The sequence below is a fragment of the Gopherus evgoodei genome, chromosome 1 (genome assembly GCF_007399415.2).
Source record: "Gopherus evgoodei ecotype Sinaloan lineage chromosome 1, rGopEvg1_v1.p, whole genome shotgun sequence".
NCBI lineage: Eukaryota > Metazoa > Chordata > Testudines > Testudinidae > Gopherus > Gopherus evgoodei.
The window spans coordinates 361,774,133-361,791,046 of record NC_044322.1 but is presented as its reverse complement, the minus strand read 5'-3'; the positions used below and the strand labels follow the sequence as shown (position 1 = coordinate 361,791,046).

The 16,914-nt window shown below is 51.2% G+C and overlaps 1 protein-coding gene across 1 annotated transcript; it reads right to left on the bottom strand.

Moving 5' to 3' along the window:
• Nucleotides 1–4,160: 4,160 nt before the first annotated feature.
• Nucleotides 4,161–16,324, bottom strand: UCN3 (urocortin 3). Its single transcript, XM_030576647.1, has 2 exons — nt 16,240–16,324; nt 4,161–4,625 (listed from the first exon to the last, which is right to left on the bottom strand). The coding sequence occupies exon 2, from the start codon at nt 4,614–4,616 to the stop codon at nt 4,161–4,163; it is 456 nt and encodes a 151-aa protein (XP_030432507.1). The 5' UTR covers nt 4,617–4,625; nt 16,240–16,324.
• Between the last annotated feature and the right edge of the window lie 590 nt (nt 16,325–16,914).

Here is a 16,914-nt window from a genome sequence, read left to right as displayed (position 1 = left end):
GTTTCCTGCTGAAGTCTCTCAGGCTGGTGCCGCTGCCTGTTTGTGCCGGAATGAGTGGCTGGAGGAGGCAGAGGCTGAGCAGGTTTAAATGTGGAGGGACCTCATGCCCAGTATCCCGGGACTAGTGGGGAGGGATCTTAGAGGGCAGGCCGTTCACGTGCAGGGATGGGGGAGACATTCAGGGAAGCCAGGAAGCCTTGTTTTAAAATGTGTGTGGCACCCTATCCACCCGGTTACTTCCTTGAACGCCAGTCTCCTTGTGGGTTTTGCTGGCCAGGCCTGGGGTCAACGGGATCCCGCCTCCAGCTCAGCATGGTCTAACTTCCTTATTTTCTTCCCGTAGGAATTTATTTGGTGGTGCCTCCACCCCCCGGCTCCTTCTTGCCAGGGTCATCAGGGCAGCCTGTCATATGCTGTTTGAATTCTATTTTAAAGCAAGAGTCTTTTGATTCCAGGTTCTTACCTGGATCCCAAAACACTTTCCTAGAGTCCTGGTTTGCTAAAGATCTATGACAGCGAGGCGTAGACAGCACTAGCATAGCCCATGCCGATACAGAGTGAGCTTCTCCACCCAGCTCTGATGAGACCTGGCCTCTAGCATTCCAGCCCCGGGATTCCTCTTGGCGAGATACTGCACATCGTGCCTGTTTGCGGGGTGTGTTTCTGACACAGACATGTCTGTTGGCGGGGCTGGAGGGGACACACTCAAACTCATCTCCCTCATGACAGAAGCAGGATCTGAGGGCTAGGTCAGGGGAGCAGTGCCCTAGGCACATTGTACCACTGAGCTCCTGGAACAAGGGCTATACCTGGGGAAAGGATTGTGCCCAGACTAGGAGGGTGTCTAGTCTGTGAAAGAAACTTATTGAAACATCTCTGAGGGTGAGATTTTATCCGTATTCAGTTTTATTACTGTATTAGGCTTAGATTTGCGTGTTTTATTTTATTTTACTTGGTAATTCACTTTGTTCTATCTGCTATTACTTGGAACCACTTAAATCCTACTTTCTGTATTTAATAAAATCACTTTTTTACTTATTAATTAACCCAAAGTATGTATTAATACCTGAGGGGGGGTGGAAATAGCTGTGCATATCTCTCTATCAGTGTTATAGAGGGCGAACAATTTATGAGTTTACCCTGTATAAGCTTTATACAGGGTAAACGGATTTATTTGGGGTTTAGACCCCTTCTTAAACTGCTTTAGTTAAGTCTGCAGCTTTGGGGCACGTGGTTCAGACCCTGGGTCTGTGTTGGAGCAGACGGGTGTGTCTGGCTCAACAAGACAGGGTGCTGGAGTCCCAGGCTGGTAGGGAAAGCTGGAGCAGAAGGAGTCTTGACACATCAGTTCCCAAGGGGGTTTCTGTGATCCAACCTGTCACAGGAGTCACTCCAGGTTTACACCAGCATAACTGAGAGTAGGAATTGGGGCTTATTTTGTTTGTTAGACTAAGAGACTATTACTAACTCCTCTTTGCCATGAAGAGAACAGAGCCCCGGTTGCAGTTTATGGTTATATTGGAGCTAATTGCACCTATTGGATTTAATGATCAACCTTTCTTGGAATCATTACCTCAAAGGTTCAGTGTTGGTTTGACAGCCTGGGAGGATCCCAGTGTGTGAGGCCAGAAGGGACCATCCAACCGAGGGGACCAGTCTGGCTTCCCAGACAAGCAGATAAAATGGGGCCCATTGCCCTACTTTGAATAGGGCACACGGGACAAGCTTTGCACTAACGAAGTCCTGCAAACAAAAGCAACGTGTGCTAGAACTGGAGAGCTGGACTATGGGGAGGGCGGGTGTCTGGGTTTTTTGGTAATAGACAAATAATACTTTCATCTGCAACTCAAGCCTTTGGAATCTGGTTGGCAGTGGATGAAAATGACCATCTGAAGGCTTAGTGCTGATCCATGTGCAATCACACTTATTGTTCCTGGGCTCAAGCAATTTTTTTCACAGGCGTCGGCTTCTAATTTTCCCCAGGGGTGCTCAACACCTACTCAGCCCAGGCCCCCACCCCAACTGCACCCTTTCTCCCAAGCTCCCAGCCCTGCCCTGCCTCTTTCCATTATGCTTTGAACAGGACCTTACTTTTAGTGTCTGTTCTGCTACTGGGTGCAATGACCTGCCCTTGGGTGCTTGATTGAGAGGGAGGAAGGGGGAAGAAAGCCCTGCGTAGAGACAGAACAGATTTGGGTGGGGGCATTTGAAGGGGGAGTTTGAAAAGTAACCAGGTGAGCGTGAAACAGGCTTTCCCCCCTGTTGCTTTATATTTTGGTGTGAATGTGGCCCTAGCGTGGCAGCATTCTGTTTACCCACCTGAATATAGTCTGGGTCTTTGCCCACATCTTGTGTCTGGTCCACACCAGAGGTTTAGGAGTGTACCACTGCCTTTAGCTCAAGCAGGAGAGTTGTGTGTGTTAGATCCAGAAGGCTCAGTCCCTGCAGACTGATCAATTCGGGGGTATTAGCCACAGGGCTGGCTTTCCCCACGCTGCTTCGTGTGTGTGTGTGACATTGCAGACTGAGCTGGGTCGCTTTAAGTGCTGGCTTACCAAAGCTGCTGCTACCAGAGAATGACTGAAGGCCCCCCTCCCTCCTTTTGTTCACACCAGCATAAGCCGTGCTTCTAGCCAGAAGAGCAGGCCCAGGAGGGGGATTGGGTCTGGTTGTGTAGGGGATGATTGTAATGTGGACATCCATCTGCTGAGAACCCCCCAAACTCACGTCACATAGGCCTCTGAACGGCTGCTGGATGGCAGCAGCTTGTGGGCATCATTACCCACCCGGAGAGGAAAAGCTGTACTGCACGTGTTCTGGAGGGTTATGCATCTTACCAGGGAAGGCCATTTGGAAGGTGGCTTGTCATACAGCCAGCATCCCCTTCTGTGACTGCTTCATACTTTATGGGTGTGTCTACACGGCAATGTAAGCCCGAGGTTAGTGGGACTTGAGTCAGCTGACTCATGTAAGGGAACAGTAGGCTTGAGCATCTACACTGCATTTTAGCCCCATGTTTTCTAACCCGTGCTAGAACCTATTGCTCTGGTGTCCACGCTGCAGTGCGCAGACTCAAGTCGGAGTAACCATATCCCAGAATCCTCAGCGCCCACCCCAAAATGTGGCTACAGTAGCCTTAGGAGCGTGGTGCACTGTGGGAAAAGTTACCTGCCTGCCCTGCCTGTCACCAGGAAGCAGCTCACTTTTCAAAAGGCTTGATGGGTTTGTTCTCCACTGCAAACCCAGGAGGCTGTCTGATAGTGTGCTTGAAGATTGGGGATCAGAAGACATTGCATTGACGCTGACCTGAGCTGCTGCCATTGGCAACGCGAGTAGGGATTGCAGATGGTTGGGATAGAGAGGACTAAGGAAGGTGTCCCAGGTAATTGTGGGATACTTCTGGTTGCCTTCCAGGACCCGAGTCAAGCAAGGTTGCATCTACACAGCAAAGCAATAAAGGTTCTGACCCTGGGTCCCGGCTTAACTCGAGCTTGGACCCTCCAGCCCTGCAGGGTCCTGGAATCCAGGATCTGAGCCCTGGGTTAGCACAGTTGCAGTGTAGACGCAAGTGGGGTTAGGTTTGAGCAGCCTGGGCTTACTTGCAGTGTTGACATACCCTATGTGGTGACCTGAGGCAACACAGGCTGTGTTTGGAGAGCCAGGGATGGTTGCAGGGTCTTGTCTGGGTTCCAGAGCCTTCGTAACAAATCCCCTATATAACCTTTGCAGTATCTTCTATAGCTTGAAGAACAAGGCCTCGTCAAGCTTTATTTACCCAGCTAGGCCTGAATGAGAGGCAAGGAAAGGAAAGAATTGGAAGCTCGAGAGACTGTTGCTTTAATCGGGGCCCATGTTATGTGAAGCCAACCATCCCCTTCCCCTGGTTTGAAAGCCCTGTCTGTCTCCTCCTAGCAGCGGGACGCGGTCGGGGCTCTGAGGAGAGGAAAAGTTCAGAGCGAGAAAGAGAGAGAGCGAGATCTGAATGTTATGCAGCTTTAAGGATCAAAAATAGACAGCACTTATATACAGTTCCATTTGGGCAGCCCCAGGAAGTGTGGGCTGAAGACCCCAGTGGCTACCGTCCTCCCCAGCCCGCCCAGCCCTACCTCACCCACAAGTTCGCTCTCCCAGCTCCACCCTACCCCACCCCACCGCCACCTTCACTTCCGCCGCCCGATTTGAGCCATCAAGTGAGCGTTGGCGGCGGCCTTTGCCCTCAAGTTCTTGGCCTTGGCGATGTCGAAGAGGATGTTCATGATGTTGGTGGGCACGTCGAGGGAGAGGGTGAATTTGGTGCGCCGGTCGGGCTTGGCCCGGTTCTGGTACATCTTCCTCTTGAGCTGCGCCTGGGAGAGGTATTTGTAACGGGCATCCCCTGGGAACGTCCTTTTCTCCTTTTCCTCTTCCTCCTGCTGCGAGGGTGCCTCCTTCCCAGGCGGGGAGTCGAAACTCCTCCTGTCCAAGAGGGAGTTCTCCTCCAGGCGGTTCTTCTCGGCGTCCGAGAGGGCGGCGTTGATGCAGCTGAAGAGAGACTCGGCTTTGTACAGGTTGAGGGACAGGCCTGTCTGCACGGCGCAGGCCACCAGGAGCAGCAGCACGAGTCTGGTGGGCGACATGGTTCCCCCCTGAGGCTCAGGAGAGGGAGAGAAGGTGGAGAAGGCAGAAACGTAGGTGAGGTCATTAGTATTAATAACGATGTATCCTCAGGGCACATGGACGCTGATTCCATGGCTGCTCCCTGGAGCAGCCACGGAAAAAAAACATGGGTGCTTAGCACCCACTGGCAGGCCCCACCGATCAGCTTCCCCCCACCCAGCGCCTTCTGCCTGCTGGCGGCCTTGCCGATCAGCTCCACTCCCTCCGGATCAGCTGTTCAGTGGCAGGCAGGAGGCGCTGGGGGGAAGGGGGAGAGAAAGGACAGGGCACGCTCAGGGGAGGGGTGGAACGGGGCAGGAAGAGGCAGGGTGGCGGCGGAGTGGGGGTGGGAAGAGATGGAGTGGGAGTGGGGTCTGGGGGAAGGGATGGAGTGGGGGCGGGGCCTCAGGTGGAGCAGGGGTCGAGCACCCCCAGGGAAATGAGAAAGTCCACACCTGCAATGGCAGAATAGTCCAGTGATAAGGGGAGGGAAGTGGGATTTCCAGATCTTAGAGGAGGTGTCTGGTGGTTAGAGCAGGGGTCAGGGAGTCAGGACTCCTGGGTTCTACACCGATATGTAGGAGGAAGTGCTGAGGTGATGCATGGGGCAGGGGCATGTGCTCCCCCACCCCGGATTTCTACCAGGGTTTGCCGACCCTTTATAAATCCCCTTTATAACTCCCTCCTTGTGCGGTAGCTCCTGCAGCTGGCACGGGGAGAGGCAGTAGCAAACAGCTGGGAGCTGCAGGGAGGGGCCACTGAAGGTAAGAGGAGGGGGGTGAGCCTGGGGGGGCATGACTCAAGTTGTTTTGTGGGGGTGAACCTTTATATTGTGCCCCCCCATCAGCAGGTACCAGTCATCTCTTGTCTAGTGGTTAGAGCAGGAGACTGGGCGTCAGGCCCCCTGTGTTCCACTGTGCCATACCCATGGGTTCCCTCTGTACTTTTGAGCGAGTCGCTAAGACCCACATTTAGAAAAGTGGCCTCTAGTTGTACATGCTGAACCAGAGACCCGATGCTTTGCAGCCCTACAGACTATTCATTTTGCTTTGCTTCCCTGTCGCTGAAATGCAGCTGCCTCTAGGGTGGGACACAACAGCTATGATAACAGCTCCAGCAATATTACTTGGGACACTGCCACAGGATTGTCAGAATAGCATGGTCACCTCCCAGTCTTCTTCCATGTGGCCTCCTGTGCTCGCTATGACTTCCCTGACATAAAGGTGCCCCCCTCACACACACCCTGACCAACTCAAACCTGGTTCAAAATGTCAATTTTTCAAAAAAGCACTTCTGGGCAATCTGAATCCCAATTGGACGCTTCCGTGGTGCTAGCTAACTCCAATGGTCATATATGTTCCTATATCAATAGGAAACCCCATGCAGTGTTGGCAACCCATGTATTGCAGCCCTGAGAATGCATCTGACTATAATCCCCAGTATTGCAAACCCTGACTTGTCAAAAATCAGGAGTCAGGGCCCCTCGAAATCATGAGCTGACTAACACCAACAAACCTCACCCTGAGTCACCTTGGCTTTACCACAAAATGTGCAGCACGGTTCACTTGCTGGTGGATTCTCTGCACCTTGAGGTCTTTAAACCATGATTTGAGGACCCCAGCAGCTCAGTCATAGGTTAGGGGTTTGATACAGGAGTGAGTGGGTGAGGTTCTTTGGCCTGCATTATGCAGGAGGTCAGACTAGATGATCATAATGGTCCCTTCTGACCATAAAGTCTATGTTCGATAAGGAATGCGCCATGTCTAGGGCAGGGGCTGCATAACCGGGTGACCACAGAGGTCTGATGGAGTACTAACAGGGCAACCCAATACACCTCAGCCCTGCCTGGCCACACAGCCATTTCATCCCTCCGTCAGTCCAGAGGCAAGCCCGTTGGTGGGTGGATTTTCCATTGCAAGCGAAGACGAAAAGCTAAAATTTGGGGGGGAAATGAAATTCTGATAATATGTTCATGCAGGGTCAGTGGAAATGTTTATTTATCGCTCTCCGGCTCTCCAGACCATGCAGGTCCTTGGCCACTCTCAACGTTTCCCCCACCTCCCTCAGCCAAGGGCCTATTTTCCCCCATCAGTGCATTTGAAATGGTTCCATTTCACCCATTTAAACCTAACGTAAACTTCAAAACGAAGGTCGTTTCAGGATGAACAAGCAACACGTTCTGTGCCAAAAGGGGACATGTCGACTTAAACACCTTCCCCCTCCCCATTTTTTTCTAAATGATACGTTGTTGACATCAACGTGATTTCACGACAAATGTTGGTTTTCTGATTGCCTGTTGTGATCAGCTCCCTTCCTGAGCTGCTGCTCCTCCAGAAGGGGTGGCTGACAATCACGCTGGATATGTCTATACTCATAGGAGCCAACTCCGTGGGGGCTCCAGGGCTGGAGCACCCATTGGAAGCCCCCGTTTCAGCCCCATCTATCAGCGCCTCCCCGACCCCCATGACTCCTGCTCACCATGATCTGCTGTTTTGCGGCATGCAGGAGGCTCTGGGGGGAGGAGAAGGGGCTGGAGTGAGGATGCGGTGCACTCAGGGGAGGGGGTGAAATGAGGCGGGAAGAGGCAGGAAAGAGGCAGGGCTGGGATGGGAAGAGGCGAGGTGGGAGTGGGGACTTGGGAGAAGGGGTGAGTGGGGGGCAGGACCTGGGACAGAACCGTGAGTACATCTACACTGCAATGAGAAACCCGTGGCACCTAGTCGCAGAGCCTGGGCTTGCAGGGTTCAGGTCTACAGGGCTAAAAATTACAGTGTAGAGGTCTGAGCTTGGGTTGGAGGCCAGGGTCTGAAACCTACCTCAAAGCCCAAACCCACTAACCCAGTCCAGCCACAGCTGTGCTGTGGGTGTGTTACTGCAGTGTAGACATATTCCTTGTTTCCATGAGCATCCACACTGCATTGTAAACCGGGCCCACAGTGTATTATACAGACCTTCTGATTCAGGTCTGTAGTTTGAGTTGTGTCCACACTGCTCGGCCCTGAGTCACTTGAGCTCTGACCCATGCCCTTAGCAGGTTCCTAGGGCCTGGGGCCTGCATGCTTTGCTGACCCACATCAGGCTGAGTTGTGTGTGAGAGGAAGGGGGCTGGGGTCAAACCGGAGTCAGAGCCCAGGCTTGGTGGGCTGTGTAAACGTATCCTCTGTGATGCGAGCAAACATTCCCTCGTGCTTGGAGTGAGACTTCCAGACTCATACTCCTGTGACCTAGTCAGTGCTTGGGAGCCCAGATATTCACAGAGCTTAGGGCCAGGAGGGACCATCTCATCTGAACCTCACCCAGTTCCTGGGGAGAGGAGAGCTGGAAGGTGGCTACAGTAGGTGCGCCCCAGGAAGCCAGTCTAACCTAGTGGGAGGCTGAGTAACTCCTGGCTTTTCATGGCTCTGCTGCACATTGTCTTTGTGGGTTGGAAGGGTTTCTCCTCCTCAGGGCAGCTCTTCCTGAGAGGCACCAGGCATCCCACCTCCCTTTGAAGTCAAGGGGAGTTCTGAGAGCTTGGTCCCGCATCTCTTGAGCCTACCAAAGCAAACAGGAACCCGTGGAAAGACAGGGAGGTCATAGAATATCAAGGTTTGGAAGGGACCTCAGGAGGTCATCTAACCCAACCTCCTGCTCAAAGCAGGACCAATCCCCAGACAGATTTTTACCCCAGATCCCTAAATGGTCCCCTCAAGGATTGAGCTCATAACTCTGGGTTTAGCAGGCCAGTGCTCAACCCACTGAGCTATCCCTCCCCCTAGGTCCCAGCCAGCCTGACGCTCCTTTTGACTGTTCACAAGCTTTGTTTGCTTTGGACATCCCAGGCCGCCCCACTTCCATCCATAGATTCTAGCTGTTTTCCTGGCTAGCATGAAAAATGCTGGCATGGGACTCAGGAGACTTGGTTTCTAGTCCTGAATCTGCCACCGGGCTGACCTAGGGAATATTCCTGCCCTGCTCTGTGCCTCAGTTTTCCCCTCTATAAAATGTGCGTAATGGTATTGCCCTCCTTTGTAAAGCACTTTCAGATCTATGGATGAAAAGTGCTGCATAAGAGCTAGGTGTTGTTATTAATACTGGAAACTCCATTGATGGAGCCATTTGAAATAGGATGGAGGAATACGCGATAGGGAACAAGCCAGCTTTGGCAAAAGCAGATGCGAAGGGATGGAGTTGGCATTTCTAACAGACACCATCACGGTGACAATGCATTGTCTGGCTGTGGATGCTCAAAGGTCCTGGCGCGGTCACTGGCTAGAGCACCAGCCTGGGACTCGAGCGTCTTGGCTTCTTGTCCCAGCTCTGCCACTGGCTGTGTAGGTGAACTTGGGCAAGTTCTGTGCCTCAGTTTCCCCATATGTAAAATGGGGATAATGACACTGATCTCCTTTATCAAGTGCTTTGAGATCTACTAATGAAAAGCACCGGATAGTATTAGTCTCTAGCTAGTAAACCACACTGCAGACTCAAACCAGCCCTGTTTGGCTTTTCCATTGTGCCGATATTTACCTTTTAGATCAGGGGGTTTCAAAGTGGGAGTCGTGACCCGTCAGGGGGGTTGTGAGATTATTACATGGGGGGTCGCCAGCTGCCAGCCTCCACCCCAAACCCCGCTTGCCTCCAGCATTTATAATGATGTTAAATATATAAAAATGTGTTTTTAATTTATAAGGGGGGTCACACTCAGAGGTGTTCTGTGTGAAAGGGGTCACCAGTACAAAAGTCTGAGAACCCCTGTTTCAGATCCTGACACAAAACAGAGCAGTGTGCAGAGACCCTTGTGTGTGCTACTTTTTGTGAGCCACAGGCTCCCCCTAGTGGGAATGTCAGTACCCTGCAGGCTAAGCAATAAGTGACCCTACCCGTACGTCTACACAGCAACTAGAGCACCCGTGGCTGGCCCAGACTCACAGGGCCTGGGCTGTAGAGATGTTTCATTGCTGTGTAGAATTCCAGGCTCTAGCACTCTGCAAGGTAGATGTGTGTGTATGTGTGTGTATCTCTCTCTCTCTCAAAGCTCAGACACCTGCCTGAGCCTGGATGTCTACACAGCAACGAAACAGCCTCCCAAGCCCAAGTCAGCTGGCACGGACCAGTCACAGGGTTGTCTTTGCTGTGTAGACAGACCCGAGGAGAGACAAAGTGGGTGGGGTAATAGCTTTTACTGGGCCAGCCTCTGTTGGTGTGAGAGACACACTTTCGAGTTTCCGCACAGCTCTTCTTGTCTCTCCAATGTCCTGGGACCAACGCAGCTACAACGCTGTAGAGAGCCTCATCTGTGGGTCCAAAGCAGATGTCCCGCACAGTCTGGCTAGATCCTTTAGTGTCAGTCCCTTGGGTCACTCACCCAGCTCAAACTCGCTTTGATTTGCTGCAGGGCTGGAGGGGGGTGGTTGGATTTTCAATTGGAGATCACAATACCAGAGAGCAGAGGTCAGCAACCTTTCAGAAGCGCTATGCCGAGTCTTCATTTTTTCATTCTAATTTAAGGTTTTGCGTGCCAGTCATACATTGTAATGTTTTTAGAAGGTCTCTTTCTAGAAGTCTACAATATATAACTAAACTATTGTTGTATGTAAAGTAAATAAGGTTTTTAAAAGTTTAAGAAGCTTCATTTAAAATTAAATTAAAATGCATAGCCCCCCGGACCGGTAGCCAGGACCCAGGCAATGTGAGTGCCACTGAAAATCAGCTTGCATGCTGCCTTCGGCACGTTCGCCATAGGTTGCCTACCCCTGCCAGAGAGCCTAGAAGATAAAACCTCACCCGATATTTAGGGTTGGTGGAGGGGACCAGAGGGACAGCCACACAGACGGGAGCCAGTCACAGAACAGGAACAGCACAGGCAGCCCTGCTGCCAACTACCTTGCCCCAAACCTGACCAGGCTGGAGTGATCTCCAGTGGCCAGGGCCGTGGCTTTGGGAGCAGGAGTGGGCAGGGAAAAGCAGGGGCCAGTGGAGAAAGGGAGCATGGGGAACCCAGCAGGCCTCTCCACCCTGTTAAAGGCTTGTGGAGGCCCAGCTCCAGGCCTTAGGGCGTGTGCTGGGGGCTTCCCACCCATTTCACAAACCTTATTATCTTAGCTGGTCACCCAAGCCTCCATCAGATCCTGGGGGTCCCTCCCAGCCAGCTCCCACCAGATGGGGGCATTATGAACCTTGTCAGAGCCCCACACAGAAGCCCAACTAGGATCAGTCCCCATAATGGGCTGAAATCAGACAGAGGTGATGAGAATCTTCAGGATGGTGGAGGCTATGGGCCCTCTGCCAGTCACTTAAGGCTCATGGGGACCCCCTGAGCCTCTTCTCATCTGTGTGGGTAAGGTTGTGGTATCCCAAAAGGTTTCTAAGGTGGGCCTCAGGGAGCCTTCTACCACCCGCGGGAAGTGAAGCTGGAGCACCTTTCTAGTAGCCATCTGAGGCTTGCCAGGGAGCTGCTACCTTATCCAAGCAGAACCCTCTGCCTGGGCACCTCTAAGCTCCACAGGAATCAGGCATGAGGAGATGCACAGGAAGGAAATGGGGAATGCCCCACAGTCCTCCTGCTCCCCTTATCCCCCCCTTTAAGACCTGAAACGGTTCCCACCCTGCACACATCCTAGGGTCTGCCAGAGAGAGGCTCCCCTTTTGGGCTGTGCATGGGAATTCTCCTCTCCCCACAGACAGTAGGGAGTCAGGGGGAAAGGAGGGAGAATCTCCTCCCCTCCTCCCATTTCCAAGCCCACTGCTCCCTCCAGTTCCTCAATAGGACAATTTAAAAAACCAAGGAAATTCCCTTGCAAAAAACTTTCTTGCAGGGTGTTTAAAGCTGCAAGCCCATCCCATTGAGTTGAGCGGCATCACCTTTCCAGTACATTAGTGTTAATAAAATAAAGTAAGTACCCCAGGAATTTCAGCGCTGAGGTTTCAATTCCATAGCAAGCCACAGTCACACACAAAATACCCATAACCTTCACTCTGCCCCCTAGAGCTGTAAGGCTGTAGTAGTCTCAGCTGGGTTTAGAAAGCATTGTGTAACATCACTGCCAAGCTTGGGCTTCAGGAAGTCGGTTGGTTCAGCTGACTGTCTTTTGAACGAAAGAACAGTCATCTAAGAGAATGAGAGCGAAGTTGTCGATTTGATTTATGGACCAGACGCCCAACTCTTGTTCAAGAACATCTGGCCCGGATGGTTGTCTGAAATTGTTCCCAGGGTACTAAGGGCTAGAGTCACTGTGGAGGGTTATAATGATTAATGTGTAAGAGGTGGAGGAATGGCCCTGTAATTCCCATCTTGGTGGGTAACTTTGCTTACAGAACTGCATAGAAAACTGTTGGCCTGATTCTCAACTGCCTTGCACTTTATCTCTCAGAAACCCCTCGCTCAAATGATCCCAAATTTAAATCACTGACCCCAGCCAGTGCCCCATGGTGCTCCCCAAATTTCATGGCAATCTGAGAATGCGCAAATTTTAGATCACTTAGGAAAGCCAAGCTTTAACCAGAAAGTTTCAATTTTAGCTATAGTAGATCTGGTGATCCACTATAATATAGTCATTTGCACGTGTGCAAAATAAGTGCAAAGTGGTGCGCAAGATTACCAACTGGAGTTGGTCGCATTCCCCTCTCCCCCATCCCCACCACTTTGCACAGGTGTAAATAATGACACAAAGCAGAAGGCAATGGAAGATTGGGCCCACCGTGTTGTGAAAATGGTTTTAAAAATGCCCGGTACCTTGAGAAAATATATTGTGACTGTGGATTGTTAATGAAGAAAGCCCAGAGTGCCTGCATTGGGCCTGCTGACACTGGCCACTGGTGCAAAATGCATAGTCCGGTGTGAGCTGGAGGTGCTTTTTACAGCTTGCATCCCTCTAGTATTTTGGGGAGGGCTGTCTGGACAAGGAATCTGCAGCGGAGAGCGTTCTGAAGGACGTGTATTTCAGGCCAGTGGCTGCAGCAGTATTTTTACCTGCTTTTCCCGAGGACTGAGTGTGCAATGCGACCTTTCTCCATTTCCCCACTTGTGAGGTTTGGCAGCTGTCTCCCCTGGGGCAGAGTTAAGGCTATGGCTGTTATCTGAGGGGAACTCAGTGGCTGGTGGCGGAGATGCTAGCTCAATTTGGAACTTCCTAGGCATCTATAATTTCATGAGGGTTGTCAACTTGAACGTGCTCAGAAGGGAAGACATGCTCATCACCCTGATACGGGCTTGCAATTGTCACCTCCTCTGGACAAAGGGCTGAGCTGAGGACTAGTGAATGTTTGTGTAGTGCTTTGAAAGTGTAAAGCACCATGGAAATGCTGCGGTATTGGTTGTCCATTATGAGCTCTTTGGGACAGACTCTTGTATTGCAGGGCCTGTTGGCATGGCGGCACCTCGGTCTCTCCTGCTCTCGTTTGCGGCTGGCCCACAATTTGGCCTCTTGAGGATGGAAATGCTTGAATTTAATTAAAGTAACTGGAATCAATACAGGGGCAGCAGGGTGAAATGTAGCAGCCTGGGGCAGGAGATCATACTAGGGATCTAATGGTTCTGACTGGCCTCTATGAAATCAGGCATCCAAGAAAGAAGCACCTTCCTGACTGGACCAGTTTGGGTCTCAGTTATGGTGCAGGAGATGCCCGCCCACCCACCCACTGAGCTTGACTGACCTGCTGGACAAGGAGCCCAGTCATTGCTCACAGCCATTCTCACTTGTTTCCTTGGGGCGATGTGTGAGGCACAATGCTGATGGAACCAGCGTCTGCCTGTACCAGCCTGCCGTGGTTCAGAGCACAGGTGGCAGGAAAATGGCAGTGGAGCCCTGAACTAGCCCCGGATCCAGCAGAGCATGTAGGCCTGTGAGTAACCCTGAGCATACGTGGGCACCCATTGCCGTCAGCAGAACTAGCCACATGCCACACCATACTTCATCCCATCTCTCTGCAGAATGAGGTGCATCTGTCAGCTAAGAAGACCCAGGAACCATATTCCTCACCCCGAAGTGACCTTTCAGTGTGGTCCATTTCAGAATAACCGATAACCTCTGCTCGGGCCAGGTGAGACTTGCCGGCCCCAGCCTACAATGCACATGTGGACATGGTTCAGTCTGAGGCCTAGTGGCTGCATACCTCAGAGCAAGAGTGGGGGTTGCCTGGCACGGGGGAGGGCTGTTGGTTTTTTCAATCCCATTCCAGTCCTTAGTGGGTGGCTTCCTCCTCTCAGCCCTCCAACCTCTCCATAGGGCTCTGCCCATTCTCCACCCTTCTGCCACCTTCCTCTTTCAAATAGAAAAGGCTCCCTCCTGCCTGGCTCCCAGCCCTCTGGCTGCTGAGGGACCGAGAGAGCCTGCACTGATCGTGGGTCCCAAGGCCCAGCTCTGACACGAAAAGCCATGTGGGGCCTCAGGGCTGGAATAGCACCGGGGCAGGACGAAGGTGTGAAGGCTGAGCTGTGCAGACCACAGATCAGGATTGTGACGCCTTGGCGGGGCTGTGGGGGCGGGTAAGCGCACACCGTGTCTGCCACTGCTTTGCCTGGATAAAGCTCATGTGATTGGCCCCTCGTTTTGGTACCACTCTGGGCCTGATCCTGTGAGATGTTCAGCACCCTTGTTAACGGCAGGGGAGAGTGCCTAGGAATTGCTCAGCACCTTGCAAAATCAGGGCTTAAACTCTGCCATGAAATGTTAATAGGCCAATAACCACTCCCCCCCCACACACACATGAGAAACAGCCTTTGACTTGGCATTTCACCCCCAGCCCTGGGAAGAGGGAGCCAGGAGATCCTTCAAAAGAGATTTCAACTTCCTGCCAAAGGGACAGGGACTATGGGGGGGGGGGGAGCTGTTCTTAAGAGTGGCTTTCCATTCTCCCTCTTCTCTGATGTCCGCTGCTCTCATGCTACTGTCCCGGAGTAATCAATTGCACCAATAAACTTGGCTGCACAAGCTGGAGCCAGATAGATGGAGTTTTGCTAGGTTTTAAACCATACGCCCTGCAGGATTCATCAGCCTGCACTTGCCTGAATAGATCTCAGCAAAGACCCACATCCTGCTTATCTTTCTCTAAAAATGCACGGGCCCAGCTCCTCAGAGGATGGAAATCCATGTTGCTCTACAATGGGTTTCCACCTGTTGAAGACCAGGCCCCGTGTGCTCTGTTAGTGTCAAGGGTAATTGGCCCTGGATTATTATGAGCTGCCGTTTTGACAGCTATGTTGTTCAGATTTCATTTGGAAACGCCCAGCTGTAATTAAGAACTGATCGAGCTCTTTCCCATGGTGTCTCTAGGGATGGTATTCCACTAATCCATGCGAATCTGTCAGACGATTTGCATCTCTCTGAGCCCTGCACAACGAACTATCAAATCAGTTTGTAACACTCTTTATACCATCATCTGACATGGAAAGTCTGGCCCTGTGTCAGGCTATAACTGGATTAGCTTGCCCAATCTCTGAAAACTCTTTGGGGGCTTCCTGGGGGCTGTCACTGGCTATGGGGACCGTAAAGCATGAAAAAAAACCAAATGAAACATGCCACGAAGCATCGGTGGTTTTTAGATCCCCAGACGTAGGATTGATATCATAAAAAATTCAATCAAGGCAACGTCTCAACACAAGACCCTGCCGATGACCTGGCTAATGAATTCCCTTTCCTTGGCTACTGCAAAAAGTACCTTTTGGTCGCCATCCTGTTGTGTCTCTTGTACTTGAGAACCCTAGTGCACTGTTAGCCATTACAAAACCTTGCTCCCCGGAACTGTCACCAAAGAAATGGGGAATTCAGCCGAAAGAAGCAGCAAAACAGTTTCTGAAGAAGCTTGGATAAAGGCTGATGATGACATTTATGAGATGTGATCCACAGGTGCCCTTAGGGGCACATCTTCAGCTGGGATAAATTGTCATCGCTCCAATGGACAATTTACAGGCATTATATCGAAAAGCTACAGACAATTGGAGCTATCAGAATTTACACTAGCTGGGGACCCACACCTGCCTCTTAGCTATTCCAGACAGGAGGCAAAGTGAAGCAGACACACCAGGCAGTTCAAGCAAGTTGGGAATAAAGCTTTTGCTGACCTATTGGGGTCCCCCCCAACAACGACTCCAGCTGGGGCTAATTAGATGGCTCTGATTTGCAGAGAAGGTAGTTGCCGGAAAATCAAATATTACAAATTTGGATCTCAGCCACAGACACCTCCACTTTGCTCACTAATAAACCAACTGCACCTTTCAAACGGCCCATTTTGTTGCTGATGCACAAAGCTGACTTTAGCCACGGAGCTGACTGTGTCTTGCTGTCCCATGCTGGCTTTAGAAACCGCATCTTGTGTCCCCATTCCTGGCGATACCCCTTGCAAAATGTCACCTCTTTCCCCCATCCCTGGAGCTAGTCAGTTTAACTCTGAAAATTGCAGCTGGTCCTTTATCTAATCCTTTGCCTCAGTAACTCAAAAGACAGAGTCATTTTTGGCTCTTAATACAGGTTCCTAGACTACTTTTTGATCGAACGCCTGTCTCCTCTCGCATAGAAATGCAGCGCCCCGCAGGGACCCGAGCACCTATGAGGAGCACTGAAATATTTAAACTTCATTGCAGACAAGCTGGTTGCTCTTTAATAAATGAATTCCAAGCAATGCACTCACCTGCAAGTCTTCTGTGCTCGGGAGTGAGAGCGCTCTTGGTTGCAAGCCGCCGCCTCAGAGTAAGGAGAAATACATCAGGAACATTAGCCTGAACTTCTGTATCCTGCCTCGTCTTTTATTGTTATTAAGAGGGCTGCGATATTTTTTCTCTCTATGGAAACGCTTCGCCCCCTCCCTTGTGTATATATAAAAATGAGTGATCACGGGGTCTGAATCGTAACTCCAGACGCGGAGCCTTCATTTGGACATGATTTCATTAAAATGAAATCAGAAGGAGCTGGCAACGTCACGGGGCTGAGATGTCCCTTCTCATTCAGGAAAAAAAAAAAAAGCTGGCTATTAAGAGTCACACCAAGAAGAGGAGCTGTTGCAAACTCCAGGACTGTACAGAGTACACACAGCCACACACATACTTTGCCTCAATCCTCCTGCTTGGAATCAAGGGACATTGCACTAACACGTCCCACTTTGGGCGAGATTTTAAAAGGTATTTAGGCCCCTAAGGATGAAGATAGGTACCTAGTAGGATTTTGAAAAGCTCATGCTACCTCCTGGGCTTTTGTTTTCAACTAAAACCAGTGCAGGCAGCACTGCAGACCAAAGCTACAAAAGAAAACGTTTTTGTAAATATGGAACCTGCTTTTCAGAAAGTGCTGAGCACCTGCCCTCTGAGAA

Coding starts and splice junctions, on each gene's coding strand:
- UCN3 (XM_030576647.1), bottom strand. CDS start 4,616: ATGTCGCCCACCAGACTCGTGCTGCTGCTCCTGGTGGCCTGCGCCGTG.